This window comes from Diceros bicornis, chromosome 8 (assembly GCF_020826845.1).
Source record: "Diceros bicornis minor isolate mBicDic1 chromosome 8, mDicBic1.mat.cur, whole genome shotgun sequence".
Lineage (NCBI taxonomy): Eukaryota > Metazoa > Chordata > Mammalia > Perissodactyla > Rhinocerotidae > Diceros > Diceros bicornis.
In genome coordinates, this window is record NC_080747.1 from 44,472,483 (window position 1) to 44,495,000 (window position 22,518).

Consider the following 22,518-nt stretch of genomic DNA (forward strand, 5'->3'; position numbering starts at 1 on the left):
TTAGCATCATTACATTCCCTTTTCTTAACTTCTATCTCAGAAAAAAATTCAAAATTTTTTTAGCAGAGTTTTTTGTGTAGATAGTATATATTCTCATGGCTCACAAGCTGGAAAGTATAAAAATGTTAAAGTGTAAGGTTTCATTCTTGTCCACTGTCTGTCTAGTGTGAGCCCCCTTCACTGTAGGTAACCACTGTTCTTAGATTCTTATCTCTCCAGAGTGCTTTATGTATATTCAAAGAAATATAAATGGAATTCTATTTTCCCCCTTTTTACAGACAAAAAGTAACATTCACACTTTTCTGCACTTTTACTTTTTGCTTTTTTAATATATGTATCTAGGAGATTTTAATATCAGTTCATAGAGCACATCCTAGTTTTTTTTCTTCACAGCCTGCCTAGTTTGTATGGATGTACTATGACGTAGTAATGTCTTACTGATGGATATTTGGGTTATTTCTAGTCTTTTTCTGGTTCAAACAGTGCTGTAATGAATAACCTTGTGCATGTCATTTTGTCCAGTACAAGTATGTCTTTAGGATAAATATGTAGAATTCTACATGTAGCTGTAGAATTGTCAGGTCACATGATATACATGTTTAACATTTTGCTGGATGGTGCCAAGTGACCACCATAGTGATTGTACTAATTTATATTTTCCTTAGCAATATAATAGTCTTGTGGAAAAAGAGTTAAAGTTATCCCATTTGTCAAGTCTGCTCCAGCATTGAGTACATTCCGTTCCTGCCTGTATCCTTTGATATCTTTATTAAATATGTCCTCATCAGTTTTCAGACGTTCCTTTTCACCTGACTTCTTTCTATGCAAAATGTTAGATCTCTCTTGTCCTCAAGAAAACAGGTTAAACTCTCTATTGTTTCCTTTTTCTTCCATTGTTTTGCCTTTCTCCTTTCATTCACAACCAAGCTTTTAAAAAAGAATAGGCTGTCTTCGTTGTTTCCAATTCCTATCTTTCAGGTTCTCAACCTATTACAATCTGATTCTGCTCATGTGATATAAAACAGCTCTTAAGAATATTAGTGATTTCTCAATTGATAAATCACATGGACATTTTTTAAACCTTATACAAACCCTGTGGTATTCAACATTGTTGATGACTTCCTCCTGGAAACTCTCCTTCCTTCTGCCACGTCACTCTCACTTAATTCTTTTTACCTGTCTGACTTTCCTTCTCATTCTCTTCTACTGTTCATGTTATCCCTGGGATAATTTCATCCATTCTTCATGGCTTCAGTTACCATCTGTATGTGGATGACTTCTGAATATATATTGCCAGTTCAGATGTCTTGCGTATCTAACTGCCACTAGATAACTTCGCTTGAATCTCTCCTAGGCCTCTCAAACTTGTCGCTGCCCAAACTGAGCTCACTATTTTCCTTTACCCATCACCCTTCCAAAGCTGCTTCCTCCTGTGTTCTCCCTCTCAGTGAATGGTATCACCCTCTTCCATTGTTGAAGCCAGAAGCCTGGGCATCATTCTTGAATCCTCTCTTTCGCCCCTACGTCTAATGAGTCACCAAGCCCTGAGGCTTCTGTCTCCTAAATATGTCAAATCTGGTCACTTCTCTGCCACAATTCTAGTTCAGGCCACCACCATCTCTTGCCTAGATTACTTCCTCAGACTTGTAACTGGTTTGTGTACTTCCACTTTTCTTGCCTCTCCAGTCCACTCTCCACACTGGCCATAGTGATCTTTCGGAAATGAAAATCTGATCTAGCCACACCCTTGCGAAAATCTTAGAATGGTTACTCAAAGCTCTGTTGGTAAAGACCAAACTCTTTTACCACTCTAACTTTACACTCCTTGTCTCAGCTACATTGGCCTTCTTTCGTTCCCTGAATATCTTTCATGGTGGAGTCTTTCGCACAAGTTGTTTTTTCTGTTGAAGATGCTCCTTTTCTACCCCTCCACCCTCACCCCCTCCTTTGCCTCGTTTATTTGGATTTATTCATACATGAGGTCTCTGCTCAGCTCAGCTTTTGGAAAGTCTTTCCTAACCTCCTCAGGTCCTGGTTAGGATTGTCATCACTTGGTTCTTGCTCATAATTGACTTCATCTTGTCTGTATTTCCCTGGTAGGTGATAATCTCCATGAGGATGCAGCCATCTTTTATCTTGTTGAAGGTGGTGTCTCCAATACCTGCAGCGTAGTAAATACTCACATTCAGTAAATATTTGGTGAATAAATAAATGAGTCTCCTTTATAGATTCATTTTCCTTCACATGACTCTAACAGCAGTGTTCCCTAATATCCTGCCCTCAGTCTTCCTTTTCTATGTGAACTCTCTGTATTCTATCAACCACTTGTTAATGATTCTCCACTCTTTGTAATTTAGACCCTTATTTGAGTTTCATATTTATATCCAGTTGCCTACTGCAAGTATTTAAAGGGATAAATGATCTACAAGTATACCCAAAGCTGACCTCATCATCTTCTCTCCTTTTCTCACCTTCTTACTTGCTTCTCCTGTATGGCTGTGATATTAACTTCTAATCTGTTATCAAAGCTAGAAATCTCTGAGCTATTTTAGATACTTTTGTCTTTCTTACCCTTTCCTCATGTATAGGGATCAGTAATTCCAGTCCATTCAAGAAGTATTTATTAAATAATTTATTTTGGATATGCATCAGATTTTGAATCCAAAACTCCTAGGTTTAACAGACCCTATATATAGGTCAGAATATAAAAACCAATAAAAACACAGCACACTTATCCTTTTACGTAAGAAGATGAGACTAATATTAGAGGACCAGTACACACTGATTTTTCAAATGCCCTGTTGTTCAAATTACTATTGCTGCATAACTACCCCAAAATTTGGCTGCTTAAAAGTTAATTTAATGTGCTCATGGATTTGATGGGTCAGGAATTTGGACAGAGCACAGTTGGAATGACTTGTCTGCTCCATGATATCAGTGGTTCAACTGGGAAGACTCAGAGGCTGGGTGTTTGGATGATGTGGGGTGTTTACTCACATGGCTAGCACTTAGCCTAGGAGGACTCAAGGACTAGGATTGCTGACTGGAGCATCTATAAGTGGCCTCTCCATATGGTTTGTGCTTCCTCACAGTATACTAGCCTTAGAGTAGTAGGACTTCCTAATGGTAACTCAGGGCTCTGGAAACAAGTGTTTCAGCAAACAAGGTGGAACTGCATTGCCTTTCCTGACCTAGCTTCAAAAGTCATGTGTCCTTGCTTCAGCTGCATTCTCTTAGTTATGGCAGAGTCGAAAACCCACCCAGATTCAAGGGAAGGAAACATAGCCCCCTATATTTTGATGGTAGAAGTGTCAGGATCACATTATAAAAGAGCATGTGAAGTGGAAGATACGGTTGTGGCCATCTTTAGAAAATGCAGTCGGTCATACCTGTGCAAGTATGAAATATTGCTGTAATAGACCACCTCACCTTAAGGTATTGCCCAGCTATTGGAAACCCTTTTCTGGCTCTACCCCCTTACCCTAATCTCTGACTCTAGTCTCTGAGAAGCTTATTGATCAGGGGACTCGAAGCTTACTCCTAGTTATCATTAGAATTACATAGGCTTTCTGGAATAGATGGAAAACTTACAAATTCACACACACAAATTTACTTACACTGAACCTTGGTATATTGAGAAACTACCTGTGTGACGTAGGGCTATGTATACATAAATATATACCTATGTATATTATTTCATTACAATTCAAGTAATGTAATTGACTTAAATTTTAGAAAAGGGGGGTAAAAGTATTACTTTTCATTTAGCAGAGAGTAAATATGTTTCTGTTACTTCAAACCGTAGGAGCAAGATATTAAGTATTTTATCGCAAATGAGTACAATATTTTTGTTTTTTGCAGATATGCAATATGATGAGGATGATGATGAAATCACCCCAGATTTGTGGCAAGAGGCTTGCTGGATTGTAATTAGGTAACTTTTTATACCAAACTGAATAAGCTCTAAAAGCCACTATAACCTATAAAGGGATTTCCTGCTTATTCTGTTCTTGAAAATTAGGTGTTTTGTATGAATATGCTACATGAGAGCTGGTTTCTCATTTTGTTTATTTGTTTATATATTTTACTTTAATTTTCTAAGTATTTCAGACTTACAGAAAAGTTACACAAAGGATTTATGTATACACTTTACCCAGATTCCTTAAATGTTAACCTTATACTATGTTTTCTTTGTCTTTTTCTCTCTCTCTACATATTTTGTTTTTCTGAAACATTTGAGAGTAAGTTGCAGACATAACATTCTTTTACATAATCATAAGTCATCAAAATTAGGAAATATTGATACAATAATCTTATTTAATCTATAGACCTTACGCATTGCTGGTGATGTTAATTTGATTCCTTGGCTTTCTCATTATTTTAAATGGATAAAGTGGGCCGGCCCCGTGGCTTAGCGGTTAGGTGCGCGCGCTCAGCTGCTGGCAGCCTGGGTTCGGATCCCAGGCATGCACCGACGTACCACTTCTCCGGCCATGCTGAGGCCACGTCCCACATACAGCAACTAGAAGGATGTGCTACTATGACATACAACTATCTACTGGGGCTTTGGGAGAAAAATAAATAAATAAAAAATTATTAAAAAAAATAACTAAATGGATAAAGTTACAATAAGTTGTTTCAACCCAAATTCTCATTCAATTCTAAGTGTAATTAAAATGTAATAAAACTCAGGAAGAAGCCTTACACATAGGTGAGAAAAGTAGCTTTTAAGTAATAAGGTAACATCCTGCTATGTTAGGATGTAAAATGCTACAACTCTGCTCTTTTATCAAACTGACAGTTGCTTTGTGTATAGTAGCATGACGATGCCTCTTTGAGCCCCACCATCTCTAAGATGCACATCTTCTTGGTTAACCCTCTCTCCTGTTTTCAAAGAACACATGCTTCTGATGTTCTACCAGTTGTGTTCAGAGTATAACTGAACCTTTCTTGAACATTGTTTTGTTAAAAATGTATTGAGGGGCCGGCCCGGTGGCGCAAGTGGTTAAGTGTGTGCGCTCCGCTGTGGCGGCCCGGGGTTTGCTGGTTTGGATCCCGGGCACGCACCGACGCACCGCTTGGCAAGCCATGCTGTGGTGGCTTCCCATATAAAGTGGAGGAAGATGGGCACGGATGTTAGCCCAGGGCCAGTCTTCCTCAGCAAAAAGAGGAGGATTTGCAGATGTTAGCTCAGGGCTGATCTTCCTCACACACACACACACACACACACACACACACAAAAATGTATTGAGTTTTTGGGATGTAACTATATATTTTTTCTATTAAATATGGGCTATAAAAACTTTGTATTGAGACATTTTTATCTTCTATGGTGTTTGAGTAATAAACACCAAGAGGCATCATTAGAAAACAATAACTAGGTAGATGTTCTGGGGGCTATCCTATATTCTGTAGTCTCCAGGGAGAAAGAATATTTTGATCTTAGATGAAAAAGAATTGTTTTTAACATATGTGGTAGGTTGTTCAAGAATGAGATACTCTAGATACTCTCAAGAATGAGATACAGTGAACGGTCACTGCATTTAACATTTATTAGAAAATGAATTATTTGATTTTGACTACAGGTGCTTTGGCTATTGTAAGATGATGTTTTGTTTTTTCACTTTTAAACTTCAAGTGATCTTTCCCAAGCAATATGAATGTCATATTACTTAACATCACCAATGACTTCAGGAAGATGACATCTGGTAAAATAATCATGAGAGTGGATGTCATAAATATGAAATATTTATATAGTTTAGATGTTTAAAGGATAACATTCTTTTTTTTTTTTTAATTTTTTTTTTTCCCCTCAAAGCCCCAGTAGATAGTTGTATGTCATAGTTGCACATCCTTCTAGTTGCTATATGTGGGACGCGGCCTCAGGATGGCTGGAGAAGCGGTGCGTCGGTGCGCGCCCGGGATCCAAACCTGGGCTGCCAGTAGCCGAGCGCGCGCACTTAACCGCTATCCTTGGGGGCCGGCCCAAGGATAACATTCTAATGAAGCACTGTTCTAATGATTTTGGGGAAAGTAGCTGTGGTTCAGCTTCCTGGGGGAGTGAAACTTGTCCATAGTTCTAAAGATTTTGCATCATAAATTGTCTGTAAAAACCATTGCTGTTTATATTACAGACAGGGCCTTCTCTGTGTTTCTTACGTATCAATGGCTAACCCAAATGGTTGTGCGAAATTTTTCTGTTAGCTCACAGTCTCTACTGAAAGAAATTGCCCCAGCCATTCTTTAGGCTGTACCTTATACCACGATGATTATGTGCTGTGTTTTCTACCATAGGACTAAACTTCTAATATTGCTGGCCATGGTTGATTGAATCAGGGTGGGACCTTGACCAAAAGCCAGGCAATCTGTAGGCCTGTCAGTGACCTGTGAGGTGACCTGATGGTGCAAAAATGGGAGGCTTGTGATAGTTGAATTATGCATTTTGTCTCAGAAAATTGATGTGGGGATGGGGAGTCAGTTGTTACTAGGGAGAGGGGAGTAAAAGCTAAGAAAGTGTCACAGATATAAGATGCAAGGGTCACATGATGGAGGAGTTTGAGACATGGGAACGTGCTAGTGGGGCAGTTCCTACTGCGGAGGGATGATGAGATAACCCAGTCCTTAGGGTTGTGTTAGATCTCAGAGCTCTCCTAGGCTCTCTGAAGCCCAGCTATGCAAGTATTCCAGGTGCTGGTGAGGAGTGAGATTCCTCTTCCACTTACATTTACTTGTATCTTTATTATATATCTTCTTCCCCATCCCTCGCATGAACAAGTGTCTGTTCCTTATAAACAGTACATCTACTTGTTTAGATTCTCCATCCTTCTTTGGGGCTTCATTATGTAATTTCTATATCTACACTGCTAGCTCTGATCTCTCACCCATGCTTCTTTTTTTTTTTTTTTTTTTGGTGAGGAAGATCAGCCCTGAGCTGACATCCATGCCAATCCTCCTCTTTTTGCTGAGGAAGACCGGCTCTGAGCTAACATCTATTGCTAATCCTCCTCCTTTTTTTCCCCAAAACCCCATTAGACAGTTGTATGTCATAGTTGCACATCCTTCTAGTTGCTGTATGTGGGACGCTGCCTCAGCATGGCCAGACAAGCGGTGCGTCGGTGCGCGCCCAGGATCCGAACCTGGGCCGCCAGTAGTGGAGTGCGCACACTTAACCACTAAGCCACGGGCCTGGCCCCCCATGCTTCATTTTTTTATCAGCAGTCATTTGCTGAGTATTTTCACTTGAGTGACTTACTCTCATCTCACCTTTAACATATCCAAAATAGAACTAATAATCTTTAACCTAAAGTTGCAGTTCTTATACATTTTGTATTTTAGTCATTGATATCATCATCCTCCCTCTTATTCAAATTAGAGTTCTTAGTTTTATTTTTGACTGTGCATTTTCTTTAGTTTTCTCTCCTGACATTTTTTTCAAGAAATATTTCAAAGAAGTTGGCTGAGATTTATCTACAAAATACATGTGTAAAGTAGAATTTCCCTCTAGTTCTTATGTTGCGCTTTAATTATTTTACCTGTACATATGTCTTGTTTCCCGAACTTAACAAGTTCTACAGAGAAAGTGTTCCTAGTCTCACCTTTTTGTTTTTTTAGATACTTTGTAGTATCTTGTGTAGTGATGGGTGTATAGTGGTTGGTATTATTTTTTAAATTTAATTATAGTGAAAATGGGGAAATATGCTAGAAAATATCACTGAGTTGTAACCGATTATGAACTCAAATATTTTTCCAGTTCTTATTTTGATGAGAAAGGCTTGGTCAGACAACAGCTGGATTCTTTTGATGAGTTTATTCAGATGTCTGTTCAAAGAATTGTGGAAGATGCTCCACCTATAGACCTACAAGCTGAAGCTCAGCATGCTAGTGGAGAAGTTGAAGAACCGGTAAGATGGTTATTCTAATAAAGTAACCTAAGTAAAAGAAGAGTATTGATGTGAAATTTCAGTCCTTCTGTCACTGGGATTAAAGGTAAAAAAAAAAATGTCAGTAGGTGTTTTTAGCAGTGTATGTCTAGCATCTTCAATCAGCTCCTGATGTTTTCTTACTAATGGAGAGAGACATTTTTGCAAGTAATCCAAAACCTAATCCTTATTCAGATAGCAGATATTTAATAGTTGGGAAGAGGGAACTCAGAAATATTATGAACTACTAAGAGAAGCCAGCTAGGAATAGTCAGATTGCTTCAGAAAACCCTACTTTTTTCTTTCACAGTATAAGGAATCATAAAAGAAAAGTAAATATTTGAAGGACCTTTTCCCTTGATTATTTGTTGCATGCAATACGTTATTATAACAGTATAAGAGATCATAAAGGAAAAATCACCCGGACATATCAGCTATTTTAATTTTTCTAAGTTCCTTGTAGTCTTTGTTTACAGATATGCATGTGTTTAGCATTGTTAAAATCATAGCAAGGGTGTAATTTTATAATCTGATTTTACATGAGTGATTGATTGTAAAGGAGTATATAGTCCAAAATAATGACTGTCCCTAGTTTTTGAGAGGTAGAGAGGCAGCATGATGGGCTTTGAGAGACAGGGAAAACCAAAAAGGTGACACAGGGAGAGCCTCAGAAATAGAGGGAAAGGTCATTATTTCTAGCCAGTTTAGTACCTCTTGTCTGTGGCTAAGCTTCTAAGGGCTGATCTGTTTATTCTCATTCTAATTGGACATGCTGCACAGACTTTTGCTGTTAAGAACAAAAATAATTGGCTGTTCTGGCACTGTGCTTGAAAAATGGGCATAAAATGCCTTTTTTATACTTAGCGCATTTTCTCTTCATGGTCTTTGCAAAACAAGAGAGATAACGATATAACATAGCATATTCAAAGTACCATAAGTACTACTGGAGGAAGAGATCTCTGAAGCTGGGGTATCAGCTTAGTGGCAAAGATGGGAGGGACGTAAGCTTACTGTGAAAGGCAAGGTAGGACTTGTCTTAGTAGAGAAAAGATACTTAGGCATTTCATCAAGAAAATACTTGGTGTATTCAGAGAATACACATTTGGAGATGTGCTTGGGGATGTACTCGAGGATGGAATGGGGACCATAACAGCCAGTATATGAATTTTCGTTTGATCTGTTTTTAATAGGTGTTAGTGGGAGATAAGATGGAACCAGATTGTCACAGGCTTTGGATGTCATGGGGAATTGTTGGAAGATTGTCAAAGAATATGCATAAAGCATTATTTTAGAAAAGTTATTTGGGAAATGGTGTTTACTTGGAGTGGGAAGAGGTTGGAGGCAGATAAAAATCTTAGAATAGCCTGGTTTAAGATAATAACGTTCTAGACTAGGGTGAAGGTGGAAATAAGGAGTAGAGGGATGGCTTCCCTTTGGTTCATTATCACCACCAGTTCTCTTTGCCCTTTACCTACTCCAGTTTGGAAAACTTGGGTTTGAATAATTTGCCTTTAGTGGTCTGCTTAGTCCCATCATCTTCTCTGAGATTTGGTTTATAGAGAAATCCACTATCTGTTTATCCCTGGAAGGTTTGCTTGGATCTTGTTTTATTGGGCAGCAAACAGATATTTAATTGACAGGTTTTTTTTTTTTTTGCTGTGGGCTGAGCTATAGTCAACCAGGATTGGAAGTTCTCAGGCCTTTATATAGAATAATTAGGATTTTTTGTATGTTTAATTCAAGAGTTAGGTCTGTTTTTCTACTTTTCTATTGATTAGATTAGAACACGGTTCTAGGGCCGGCCCCGTGGCTTGGCGGTTAAGTTCGCGTGCTCCGCTGCTGGTGGCCTGGGTTCGGATCCCGGGCGCGCACCTACGCACTGCTTCTCCGGCCATGCTGGGGCCGCGTCCCACAAACAGCAACTAGAAAGATGTGCAGCTGTGACCTACAACTATCTATTGGGGCTTTGGGGGAAAAATAAATAAATAAAAATTAAAAAAAAAAAAAAAAAAAAGAACACGGTTCTAGTTCTCTGAATTTATCTTTTCTTTGTTTTCTGGTAATTTTGTATGTACTTCTGACCCTAACCAAGGAGAGGGCACATGAAACTATATAGATCATTAATATAAATCCACTTTAACTGTTTTATATAAACTCAGGGTACGTGATATGTGCATAGTCTTTATTTACTTGTGATATATTAAGTCTCTTTTTGTCATGTATCCTAAGAAAACAACTAAGTATAAAAGTTGACATCTATGGAATATGGATGCTGACTTTGGAGAGTCCCCATATTAGTAAAGTGGATTAATTTCGCCAGTTTCTAAAGCTTCTTCTACTCAAAATATTAATGTTGATTAAAATGGAATCATTAAAACTTTTATGGAAAAAAATGATTTACCTTTTTCATATTTTTTGGTTTCATTTCAGCCAAGATATTTGCTGAAGTTTGAACAAATTTACCTCTCCAAGCCTACCCATTGGGAAAGAGATGGTGCTCCTTCACCAATGATGCCAAATGAGGCCAGATTAAGAAATCTCACGTAAGAAAGAATTTTTCCAGCAGCTGATATTGAAATGCAGTTCAGAAAGTATAATTTTAACCAGTTCAGAGTTTTAGCAAATACCTTACTATTACTTGTGATCTACTTTTATTTTCAAAGGTATTCTGCTCCACTTTATGTTGATATAACAAAAACAGTCATTAAAGAAGGTGAAGAACAACTTCAGACTCAGCATCAGAAAACTTTTATAGGAAAAATTCCAATTATGTTGCGTTCAACTTATTGCCTATTGAATGGCTTAACAGATCGTGATCTTTGTGAGTTAAATGAATGCCCGTTGGATCCTGGTGGCTACTTCATTATTAATGGATCAGAGAAGGTATAATAGCATTATTTAAAAAAAATTAGAAAATGATAATTAAGATTTAAATTATGACAATTGAATTTAAAAAGTAAATTTTTACACACAATAACCTGGAAGTGGCAGTTGAATTATTTAGGGGGTGACAGCTGAACTTATATAAGCCAAAACTTTATTTAGCTGTATGTAATATGCACTAGAAATTTGGTCAGTTGTTTGAGCTTATATGTTTATATGAAAAATTTATGCAAAATGGAGTTTGTAAAGTTCAAGAAATGATGTTTCAGCCAGCCTGTATGATCAGACTAATAAGATGCAGATTTCATTCTTCTTTCTACTTTAAGGACCTTGTAGGTTTTATGCGTGCAACTTTTTTATTGTCTGTCCATATAGGTTCTGATTGCTCAAGAGAAAATGGCCACAAACACAGTTTATGTGTTTGCCAAAAAGGATTCTAAATATGCCTACACAGGAGAGTGTAGATCATGTCTGGAGAATTCTTCCCGACCCACCAGTACTATTTGGGTTAGCATGCTGGCAAGAGGAGGACAGGTATGGATTGGGATATGATATTGTTTGGATTTATTTCTTTTTGTCTAGTTTTGTAATTTACCAGACTGCATTCTTAGTCAAAAAAGCTTTTCTGGAGCATCACTGTTATATGGTAGGCATTGTATAATTTACTTATTGCTGTGTAACAAATTACTCCAGTAGCAACATTTATCGTCTCAGTTTCTGAGTCCAAAATCTAGATGTGGCCTTAGCTGGGTTCTCTGGCTGAGCATCTCTCACGAGGCTGCCATCAAGGTGTCCGCGTGGGCTGCCAGCCATCTTAAGGCTCATTCACTTGGCTGTCAGCAGGATTCAGTTCATGATGGGCTGTTGAACTGAGAGTCTCAGTTCTTTGCTGGCTGTTGGTTGGAAGCCTCTCTCGGTTCCTTGCCAGTGGGCCCCTGTCATACCCCAACATGGCAGCTTGCTTCATCAGAGAGAGTAATCGAGAAGAGCCATAGAGCGTACGAGCAAGATGGAAATCACAATCTTTTATAAGTTAATCTTGGAAGCAACATCCTATCATTTTTGCCATATTCTTTTTGTTAGATGCAAGCTAGTATATCCAGCCCATACTCAAGGGGAGGGAATTACACAAGGCAACAATAGTAGTAGGCAGGGATCATTGGGCACCATCTTAGAAGCTGCCTACCATAGGTATGTTACTTACAACAATGTAATCTAATAATAGCTAGCATGTCTTGACTATTAGTTGTGTGCCAATTATGTTACTCAGATTGCTCGATTTAATCTTTACAACTGTCTTGGAAAGTAATTGTAATTAGCTCTATTTAATTTCATGTACATTTTTTATTAAATTTTTTTAAGTCATGCTTGCAACATTAAACTTGTTCAAAAAAGTACAAAAAAGGGTATACTATAAAAAGTAGTCTTCCTTTGACCCCCAGATCTTCCCCAGAGGCAGCTGCTTTTGATAATTTCTCATGTATCAGTCCAGAAATAGTCTTTTTTTTTTTTTTTTTTTTTGATGAGGAAGATCAGCCCTGAGCTAACATGCACGCCAATCCTCCTCTTTTTGCTGAGGAAGACTGGCCCTGAGCTAGCATCCGTGCCAATCTTCCTCCACTTTATGTGGGACGCCACCACAGTGTGGCCTGACAAGTGGTGCTTTGGTGCGCGCCCGGGATCCGAACCCGGGCCGCCAGCAGTGGAGCGCACACACTTAACCGCTACACCACGGGGCCGGCCCCCAGAAGTAGTCTTAATGTGGGAAAAAAAAACTGGGAGCATGGTACACACACTGTTCAGACTTTGCTGGTATCCGTTAAAAACATGTTTAGATCAGCACTTGATCATTCTTTTTGAGCTGTGATATTCCATATGTAGATGTAGCATAAGTTATTTAACCATTTCCATGTTGATGGACATTTGGGTTTCCAGTCAGTGCTCTTACAAACCGTTCTGCAGAGTCTAATGTCACTTTTATAAGTCTTACAAAGATGAAGAACTTGAAGATTAGAGAGTTTTGACCACTTGAAGTTAAATACACATGTACAATAGATGTTTTAAAGAATTAAAATGGTTTTTACTTGTAAATGGAGGTTGAATGGGGCCCAGGTACAAGTGTTTGGAAAAAATCCCCAGATGATTGTGATGTGCATTCTTTTTTTTTTTTTAATTTTTTTTAAAATTTATTTACTTTCCCTCCAAAGCCCCAGCGGATAGTTGTATGTCATAGTTGCACATCCTTCTAGGTGCTGTATGTGGGACTCGGCCTCAGCATGGCCAGAGAAGTGGTGCGTCGGTGCGCACCGAGGATCCAAACCCGGGCCACCAGCAGCTGAGCACGCGCCCTTAACCGCTAAGCCACAGGCCGGCCCTGATGTGCATTCTTTGTTGAGAAGCACTGGCCTGGATTATGGAGGACAAAGATACGAACCCAGTATATTGGGGAAATTGCTATGGGCAAAATAAATTAATTAGAGGAAGAGAAAACCTACTATTGATTTAGTGTAGGTTTGATATAATATGAGGATGAGTCAATTAAGATTCTCTGGTTTCTATTCTGAGGTTCTGGATAAAAGACAGAACTTCCAAAAATAGATTTTTAGAGAAAACCTAGTGAGTTCGTTTTTAGACAAAAGATTTTAGGGGAGTGCTTGATGTAGGTATTATTTTTTAATGTTCTGCTTATTCTGAAAAAGATCTATGGTGAAACAAATAATAGGCTGAATGGAATAATTAATAATCTAAGTAGAAACAACTAAATGGCAGTTTTGGAAATATGAGGGCTGAGGGTACAGGAAAAAGATCAAGTTGAAGATTTGGGTATCATTTATAAGAAGTTGTTACTAAACACCCATGAGGTGGGATAAGGTTTCTGAGGAAAGAGGTGTGAAGTAGGAGGAGGAAGGCGACAGACATTGTTATTAGAGGGATCGTGATAATGTAGAGTTGTGAGGCCAAGAGAAGATAAAGTGAGTTTGATATTGAAGGAAAGGAATATGAATAAAACTGAGAAACCAGGCGTTTGTATGGCAATGTAGGCTAGTAACTTTTGTTTCATTTTTGTATGTGTGTACATTTAATTTAATGAAAGAGAAATTGGAAAAAAGCTCTTGTAGAAGAGGCTGTTTGTTGATGTTGTAAGATTATTCAAACAAGGGGATACTTTGTAGACCAGCTCTGAGTTAATACTTATTTTTCATTCTGTCCTTAACTTTTTTCCACATTTGTCTGTCTATATTGTCTCGTTTTTACTCCTCGTCTATTTCTTTCTTCCAAAGGTTATTTTTTTTTTTTTGGTGGGGGGAGAGAGTGAGGGGTCAGTGTTCATATTCTTTTGCAGGCAAAGGTCATTTCTCAATACAGTATTGGGTAATTCTGAAAGAATCTTGGCGGGCAGGTGGTCGAGAATGGAAGTTCTCTCAGGTCTATATGACCAGTCTGTTCATAAAATTAGTAAACCTGTTCCAGTGGTTTTGAAAAGCAACCATAGGCTGTCACCTAGAGTATGAGAGGCATGCTTCTTTTGAAATTCATACAATGAACGTATATATAACCTGATTCTAATGATGTTTTTATATGCCTGTAATTCATTTTCTGTTTATTCATATTCTAATGATGTTTTTTTTCCCCTAGGGTGCAAAAAAGAGTGCAATTGGTCAGCGCATTGTGGCAACTCTACCATATATCAAGCAAGAAGTTCCTATCATTATTGTGTTCAGAGCATTAGGTTTTGTGTCTGACAGAGATATTTTAGAGCATATTATTTATGATTTTGAAGATCCAGAGATGATGGAAATGGTAATGTGAAAACAAATGTATTCATAGTGTTTTACAAGAGGTTTAAAGTTAGTGACTGTTGCTAATCTTAAAACATAGTAGAAAGCTGCTCTGAAGAGCAATTTAGCTGTCACAAATCCCATGGCATTTACTGCCTTGGCCTCTTTCCTGGCAGTTCTGTGTAAAATAGGCATGAAAACTAGAGGCAGCCAGAGTTCAATGACAGCAGTAAGAAGAAACAGTAATAAGGAAAATCATAAAAGCATACCAGTCTGGTGCAATTTAGTAAAAATGGAAATGAATAATTGATAGTTTCTTTTCTTTTTTTTAACTTTTTATTTTGAAATAATTTCAAACTTATGGAAAAGTTGCAAAGGACTCTTATATACTCTTCACCCAGATTCACTAGTTGTTACCTTTGCCACATTTGCTTTAGCATTCTCTTTATATATACATTTTTTTCTGGTATTTGAGAGTAAGTTTCAGGCATCATGCCCCTTTACTCCTAAATACTTCAGTGTATATTTCCTAAGAACCAGAACATTAACGGATGTAATCAAATCAAGACATTTAGTTTAGATAGTATTGTATCTAAAAGTACAGATCTTATTCAGCTTTTTGCGAGTTGTCCTGATAATCTCCTTAATAGCATTTTTTTTTCTGGTTCAGAATGCAGTCCAGAATCATGCATTGCATTTTGTTTTTATGTTTCTTTCTTTTTTCTTTTTGTGAGGAAGATCAGCCCTGTGCTAACATCTGCCAATCCTCCTCTTTTTTTGCTGAGGAAGACTGGCCCTGGGCTAACATCCGTGCCCATCCTCCTCCACTTTATATGGGACGCCACCACAGCATGGCCTGCCAAGCGGTGTGTTGGTGTGTGCCCGGGATCCGAACCTGTGAACTCCTGGCCGCCGCAGCGGAGCGCGTGTACTTAACCACTTGCACCACCACGCGGGCCCTGTTTTTATGTTTTTTTAGTCTCTAATCTTTCCTCACCTTTTTCTTTAGTCTTTCATAACATTGAAATTTTTGGAGAGGATAGGCCATTTATTTTGTAGAATTTCCCTCAATTTGGGTTTTTCTGATATTCCTGATGCTTAGATTCAATTTATGCATTTTTTGGCAGGAAAAATAGAGAAGTAATATTGTGTGCTTCCCAGGGCATTGCATCAGTAGTCACGTGATGCCATTTTGTCCCAATATTGGTAACATTAACTCTGATCGCTTTACAGTGCTGTGTCTCTTAGGTTGCTTCGCTGTAAAGTTACTGCTTTTGTGGGAAGGTTCTTTGAGTCTACATAAATATCCATTTTCTTTCTTTTTTTTTTTTTTTTGTGAGGAAGATCAGCCCTGAGCTAACATCCATGCTAATCCTCCTCTTTTTGCTGAGGAAGACCGGCTCTGAGCTAACATCTATTGCCAATCCTCCTTTTTTTTTCCCCCCCCGAAAGCCCCAGTAGATAGTTGTATGTCATAGTTGCACATCCTTCTGGCTGCTGTATGTGGGACGCGGCCTCAGCATGGCCAGAGAAGCGGTGCATCGGTGCGTGCCTGGGATCCGAACCCGGGCCGCCAGTAGCAGAGCGTGCGCGCTTAACCGCTAAGCCACTGGGCTAGCCGCAAATATCCATTTTCTTATCAGTTTTTTCCATTGGTGATCCGTGTCTGAATAGTAGGTGATATTCTAAAGTTTTCCCTAATTGTCCAGAGTATTTAAGACTAAAGAGAAGTAAGGTATAATCAGGCTAAATGTTTGTCACAAAGTTAGAGAGTGGAGTACATATTAGATAGCAGAGTATTTATTGATATGGTTACATGAGAAAAATGGGTTCTGGTAGATTTTACTTTAAGCTTTTACCAGTAGTCATATGCTTTTTTTTTTTTTTTTTTAAAAAAGAATATATGTCATCTTTTATCCAAAAGGCATCCCAGATGATTCAAACTGGATTCAGATAGTATTCAAACTGAAATTTTCTTAAAGTGAAAGGCCTGATTTGCTCTGTGTATATTGTCTTTTTGAAAATTACCATTTGTTCCTTTAGCACTTATGAAGCTTAGGCCAATTTTTGTAAGTCTGTGAGTCAAGTATTCATTGTGCAAAAGTGCTTTAATTTATTCTTCTAAAAGTGTATTATTATTATTCCTTTTCCAAATCCATATTAACCTCAACAAAATAATTTCATAACAAGGACAATTTCCTTTAAAAATCAGTTTCAGGGCCGGCCCCGTGGCTTAGCGGTTAGTGCGCGCACTCCGCTGCCGGCGGCCCGGGTTCGGATCCCGGGCGCGCACTGACGCACCGCTTCTTCGGCCATGCTGGGGCCACGTCCCACATACAGCAACTGGAAGGCTGTGTAACTATGACATACAACTATCTACTGGTGCTTTGGGGGGAAAAAAAAAGTCAGTTTCATCTATCATACTATCTGTGGCCTTCCTTTGACTGTTTTACATGGCCTTTTTCTGATCTTTGTTTCCATGATTGGAATTTGGATGTTTAAACTTGTGGATCAGTGACAAATAGACGTAGGAAGTCACAGGCAGGAAAGGCATTTCAGTATATGTGATAGGATTACAGTATATTTACAGCGGCCGAAGTTACAAAGTGTTACCCCTCATTTCTCATGCTCATTATTGTCTAAAATTGGAATTTTAGAATGTTAGAACTGTAGTGGGTCTTAGAGATTATTTTATTTAGCCCCTTTGTAGATGAGCAAACTGATTACACAGCTGCTGAGAGGCCACAGCTAGTTAGTGGCAAGAATGGAATACAGGTCTTTATAACAATGTGCCTTTAAAATATTCTCCTTTACAAAATATTGAGTGGTTTTATTTATAGGTTAAAAACCTCTTAAACCAAGGCTGAAAATTTCATTAATTTAACATGTTATAAATTAAGTGACAATTGATTCATTTTAAGGTGAAAATATGAATTTGAAAATAACTTTTGTTTAAATTATCTGATAGGTTAAGCCTTCTCTCGATGAAGCTTTTGTCATTCAAGAACAGAATGTTGCACTAAATTTCATTGGCTCAAGAGGGGCAAAGCCTGGAGTCACTAAAGAGAAAAGAATTAAATATGCAAAAGAAGTCTTACAAAAAGAAATGCTCCCTCATGTTGGTGTCAGTGATTTTTGTGAGACCAAAAAAGCCTATTTCTTGGGGTATGTTCATTTTCATTGTTTTAAGTTCTTTGCCAAGATGTAGTTGAGATAAAGTTTTTCTTAAAGCTAAACATGTAAAAAATTTGTTTTTAATATATGTTAAAAAAAAAAAAAGCCAAAAACCATATGTTTTCTTTTTGCTGCTTCTTTTTCTTTTCAAGGTACATGGTTCATAGGTTGCTTCTAGCAGCTTTGGGTAGAAGAGAATTAGATGACAGAGATCACTATGGAAATAAAAGATTGGATCTTGCTGGACCACTACTTGCATTCTTATTTAGAGGGTAAGAAATTATAGAATGATATTGTTAAAGTAGGGAGATTTCACTTTAGATTGGTCATTGCGCATGGAGGGGTAAACTATCTTGGAATCCATATTGGGTACACAGGAAGTTAGCTACATTCTCTGCCACTTGCTCAGATTTAGGTTTGCTTCATGTCTGAGAATTTCAAGTTTGTGAGGACAATTTTTTACTTGTTTATGTTTTCCGTATTCCTCGGATAGCTTTACAAGGCTTTGGAGAAAGCTGAATTAGGGCCTTGATTTTCTAAGTGCTGATAACTAGAATTTTTTTTAGTCCTATTTTTGTGTTTTATAAAAGCACACAAATGCTGGAGGGAAATCTATCAAAATATTAGTAGTGGTTGCCTCACAGTATCGGAGTTATATGTAATTTTTATTTTATTCTTGATATGTTTTTATATTTTCCATATTTTTTATAATGAACACATAATACTTTCATAACTTTTTATAACAATTTATAACTGTAACACAACTATAACTGTAACTATAATTATAGTTATTTTTAAAAATATGTAGACAATTTAATTCAAAAAAGATAATATTAGCAGTGTTTTGTACACTGTTATTTAGTGTGTTGTAGATTAGTGTCTTTCAACCTTTTTTTATCATCACTCTGCTAAGGAGCCTCTTTTGACATTTTTTCCCTGATTGCTCCACCGAGGTGTGCTTATGTACATGTGCTTTATACATAAAAAGAGTAATAACATCTATCTCCCTCTGCCCCAATCACTTTTTGCCCGTTGTGGGCAATTTTGTCGTTGTTGAGAATGCATGTTATAGACCTTTACATGTTTAAAACAATATCATTTTATTTGGCAGTATGTTTAAGAATTTGCTTAAAGAAGTGCGGATCTATGCACAGAAGTTTATTGATCGAGGAAAGGATTTTAACTTGGAGTTGGCTATTAAAACAAGGATTATATCTGATGGCCTAAAATATTCTTTAGCTACTGGAAACTGGGGTGACCAAAAGAAAGCTCATCAAGCCAGAGCTGGAGTATCTCAGGTAAGGATGTGGGCTGTGACTACAGGTTAGATAGGAAAGTGTTATGGGACTAATAGATTCTTTTATTCACTGAAAGTGAATTATTTTGCTTTTTTTCTTGATGAGATGTAAAAGTCCTAGGGGCTTTTGATTTATGAAAGTAAAATTTTTCTTAAGTTAGCTATTAGCATTACTAAAATAGAGACTTAAGGTTTTGGCTTGCATCAAGATAGTTAATTAGAGTAGCTGCTTGGGAGGTGAGACAGTCCATGTTAGTGAAATTTTTGTCTTAAAAGCTCCATATTAGAAGCTGACCCAGGGGCTGGCTCTGTGGCCTAGTGGTTAAGTTTGGTGCGCTCCTCTTTGGTGGCCCGGGTTTGGTTCTCAGGTGCAGACCTACACCACTTGTTGGTGGCCATGCTGTCGCGGCAACCCACATACAAAATAGAGGAAGACTGGCACAGATGTTAGCTCAGGGTGAATCTTCCTCAAGCAGAAGGAGGAAGATTGGCAACAGATGTTACCTCAGGGCGAATCTTTCTCAGCAAAAAACAAACAAAAAACCTGACCCAGAGAATAAATGGACATCCCCTTCCTTTGTTGCAAAATATTGTACTTCTAACATTGATTTCTCTATGTTGGCATGTTGTATGTACAGTGACTGCAGTAGCTACTCTCAGATGGAGTAATGGGGGAAACCTTTAAATAAAAGTCTCACTGGGCGTTTTTATTTTTTCGATTTACTTTTTCATGTAAGATTGAAAATCTATAATATACGTGTCTAGCTTTATGGAATTTTGGGAGGATCTCCCCCCCTTTTTTTTTTTTAACTAGCCTATACCAGTATTACGTGATTAACTTGGTATTCAGACACCAACTTCAAGCTCCTGATTCCTAGAAACCCAGATGCTCTAAGAAATTCTAGGAGGCTGCTGATAAAAAGTTAAATTTCTTGTTCCTTTTAATTTACTAAGGATTTATTTTATTTATTATACTTGGTGTTTCTGATGCTGGGTTCACAGACATCAATGAGATAATATTCCATTCCTCAAGGAGCTCACCATCTATCAGAGGAAACAGATTCATCCATTTACAGCTCCCTGTGCTGAGCTATTACGATAAATGCCACGCTGCGAGTTCAGTTCAATGAATGGTTATTGGCACTTATGATGTGCTGGGCACTCTGCCACACATTGGGGAAGCAAAGACGGGTAAAACATGATCCCTAATTTTCAGTAGTTTACAGTCTATAGTCATAGATAGATGTAAACAGATAGTTACAACACGGTACAGTTAAGTATTTTAATGAGGGATATGTACAACTGCTCTGGGAATGCTGGAGAAAGGCATTTAGCACAGCCTGACAGGGTAAAAAGAAGTCTTTCTTTATGAGGTAACACCTGAGCTGAATCTTGAAGGATAACTGGGAAATAGCCAAAAGCCTGGGAGGAGAGTAGAACCAGCAGCTCACAGGAAAACTGGAGAAAATGTCTTAATATCCTGAAAAGGATGAAGGGAGGAAAGACTGTGTGTGTGTGGGAGGAGCTAGAGTAGTCTAGGGTTTTCAAATCAAAGTGGGAGAGTTAAGAAGATGGGGTTGGAGAGAGGAGCTGGGAACAGCTCATACTGGGGAGCGACATGGTCATTTTTGTTTTTTAGGTAGATTCACAGTAATTGCCTGTGTGGAGAAAAGATTTGAGAAGGGCAGAGTTGGTGGCAGGAAGATTGTTGCAACAGGCTGAGTGAGAAATAATTAGGGCCTGGACTAGCTCAGTCTTGTAGAGATGGAGAGTGGAGTTAAATTTGAGAAATATTTAGGAAGTAAGTTTTGTAAGACTTTGTGATTGATTAGCTGAATGATGGAAAACTCCATAGAATACAGAAAAGACAACAGTTCTTCCTGGAGGTGGGTCAGATGACTTTTATAGAGGTGGTAACATTTCACCAGGCAGAGCAGATTGGGGAAGTACATTCCATTCTGTGGCAATAGCATGGTCAAAGGTGTGGACCTGGGAGGGTGTTTGGCAGTGTGGATGGAGTACAGGAGTTTGAGAGACTGGAAGGGGAGAGGGTCATTTGGGACTTCATTGAGAAGAGCTTTGATGTTGTGGTCCTCTGTAGTTGGTGGGGACCTATTTAATATTTTTTAAATAGGTGAGTGATGTGAACATATCTATGTTTTAATAATTCTGGTAACTGAGGAGGGTAGATTAGGGAGGACATTGCAGGGACTTAGGAGGTGATGGCAGTAGCGTAGGTAAGAGGTAAAGGGGCGCATGTTGCTGTGACATTGGGAATGGAAAGTTTGGGTTTTTGAGAAAATTTGAAAATAGAATTGCCAGGATATGTTTATTGATGTGTGAAAGAAGGAAGTCAGAGACCAAAGTGATTTTGAGATTTCTCGATTGGGAGATTTCTGGATTGCCATGAACTCTGACAGTAGTTTTAGGAAGAGGAGGGAGGTTTGGATTGTTGTAGGGTTGGGGAAGATGGTGATTTGTTAGGTACATTAAGCTTGTGTTGCTTGCTTTACATCCCTCTAAATATTACCTTATAAGTATTACCTTGCTTAATGTCCTGTAAGTATTGAATTTCCCTGTTGGATTCAGAGGCCTCATCCTGGAGAAAGTACTGGAGAATGGATTAGTGATGTCTGCTATGGTCAAAGGAATATGACTTGGTAGCATTTAACACTTATTGAGTGCCCAATGTCTGTCAAATACTGTTGTAGGTACTGAGCAGAGAACAAAACAAACAGGTAAAAAATCCCCACCCTTATGGAACTAACGTCTTAGTGGTTGGAGACAGACTGTAAAACATTTATGTAGTATGATAAAATATCACATATGTGCCATTCCTACTTAAGGGGCAGTTAAGTTATGGGAGTGAACAAGATTATTCAGGGAAAGGTTAGAGAAGGGAGGGGTGTGGACAGTCTGACACTCAGTGGATTATGTGTAAAAATATGACTTTGCTTCATTCTAGTATTTGCCAGAATTGTACTGTGAGTAACAGAAATGCCCAAACTTGAAAGATTTGCTATTGTTTTCTAGGTATTAAACCGCCTGACTTTTGCATCTACTCTTTCTCACCTTCGTCGTTTAAATTCTCCTATTGGTAGAGATGGCAAGCTAGCCAAACCAAGACAGTTGCATAATACGTTGTGGGGAATGGTTTGTCCTGCTGAGACCCCAGAGGTAATGTATTAGAATTTATGTTCAGGACAAAAAGACTGCCAGTAATTACGTAGCGTATAATTACTTTTAGAAGTAAGTTTTTATTTAATTATGCAGTGTGGTTTAGAGCTAAAATATTATTTATGATTTTGTTCTTAGAAAGTGAGAGTAAATTCTGAAATCAAATTGAAGGAAAAATGTTTATGGAAAAGAATTTTGATAGGCATGTTAACTCAGTGCGAGTAATACTTTATTTGTTCCTAGGGCCATGCTGTAGGACTTGTGAAGAATTTAGCCCTGATGGCTTATA

General features: G+C 38.1%; 1 protein-coding gene across 2 annotated transcripts in view; it reads left to right on the plus strand.

Moving 5' to 3' along the window:
• The window catches only part of POLR2B (RNA polymerase II subunit B), a 54,983-nt gene that overhangs the window by 1,098 nt on the left and 31,367 nt on the right, over positions 1–22,518 (plus strand). The window contains exons 2-12 of one of the 2 annotated variants that reach the window (XM_058547151.1): positions 3,862–3,934; positions 7,751–7,901; positions 10,350–10,462; positions 10,583–10,802; positions 11,178–11,336; positions 14,439–14,603; positions 17,550–17,746; positions 17,908–18,027; positions 18,867–19,053; positions 22,086–22,229; positions 22,473–22,518. The exon at positions 22,473–22,518 is cut by the window's right edge and continues 94 nt beyond it. In XM_058547151.1, the coding sequence (XP_058403134.1) occupies positions 3,862–3,934; positions 7,751–7,901; positions 10,350–10,462; positions 10,583–10,802; positions 11,178–11,336; positions 14,439–14,603; positions 17,550–17,746; positions 17,908–18,027; positions 18,867–19,053; positions 22,086–22,229; positions 22,473–22,518 (1,575 nt within the window). Of the gene's footprint in view, positions 1–3,861; positions 3,935–7,750; positions 7,902–10,349; positions 10,463–10,582; positions 10,803–11,177; positions 11,337–14,438; positions 14,604–17,549; positions 17,747–17,907; positions 18,028–18,866; positions 19,054–22,085; positions 22,230–22,472 lie in introns of those variants that run through there. The other variant, XM_058547152.1, reaches the window with a different exon arrangement.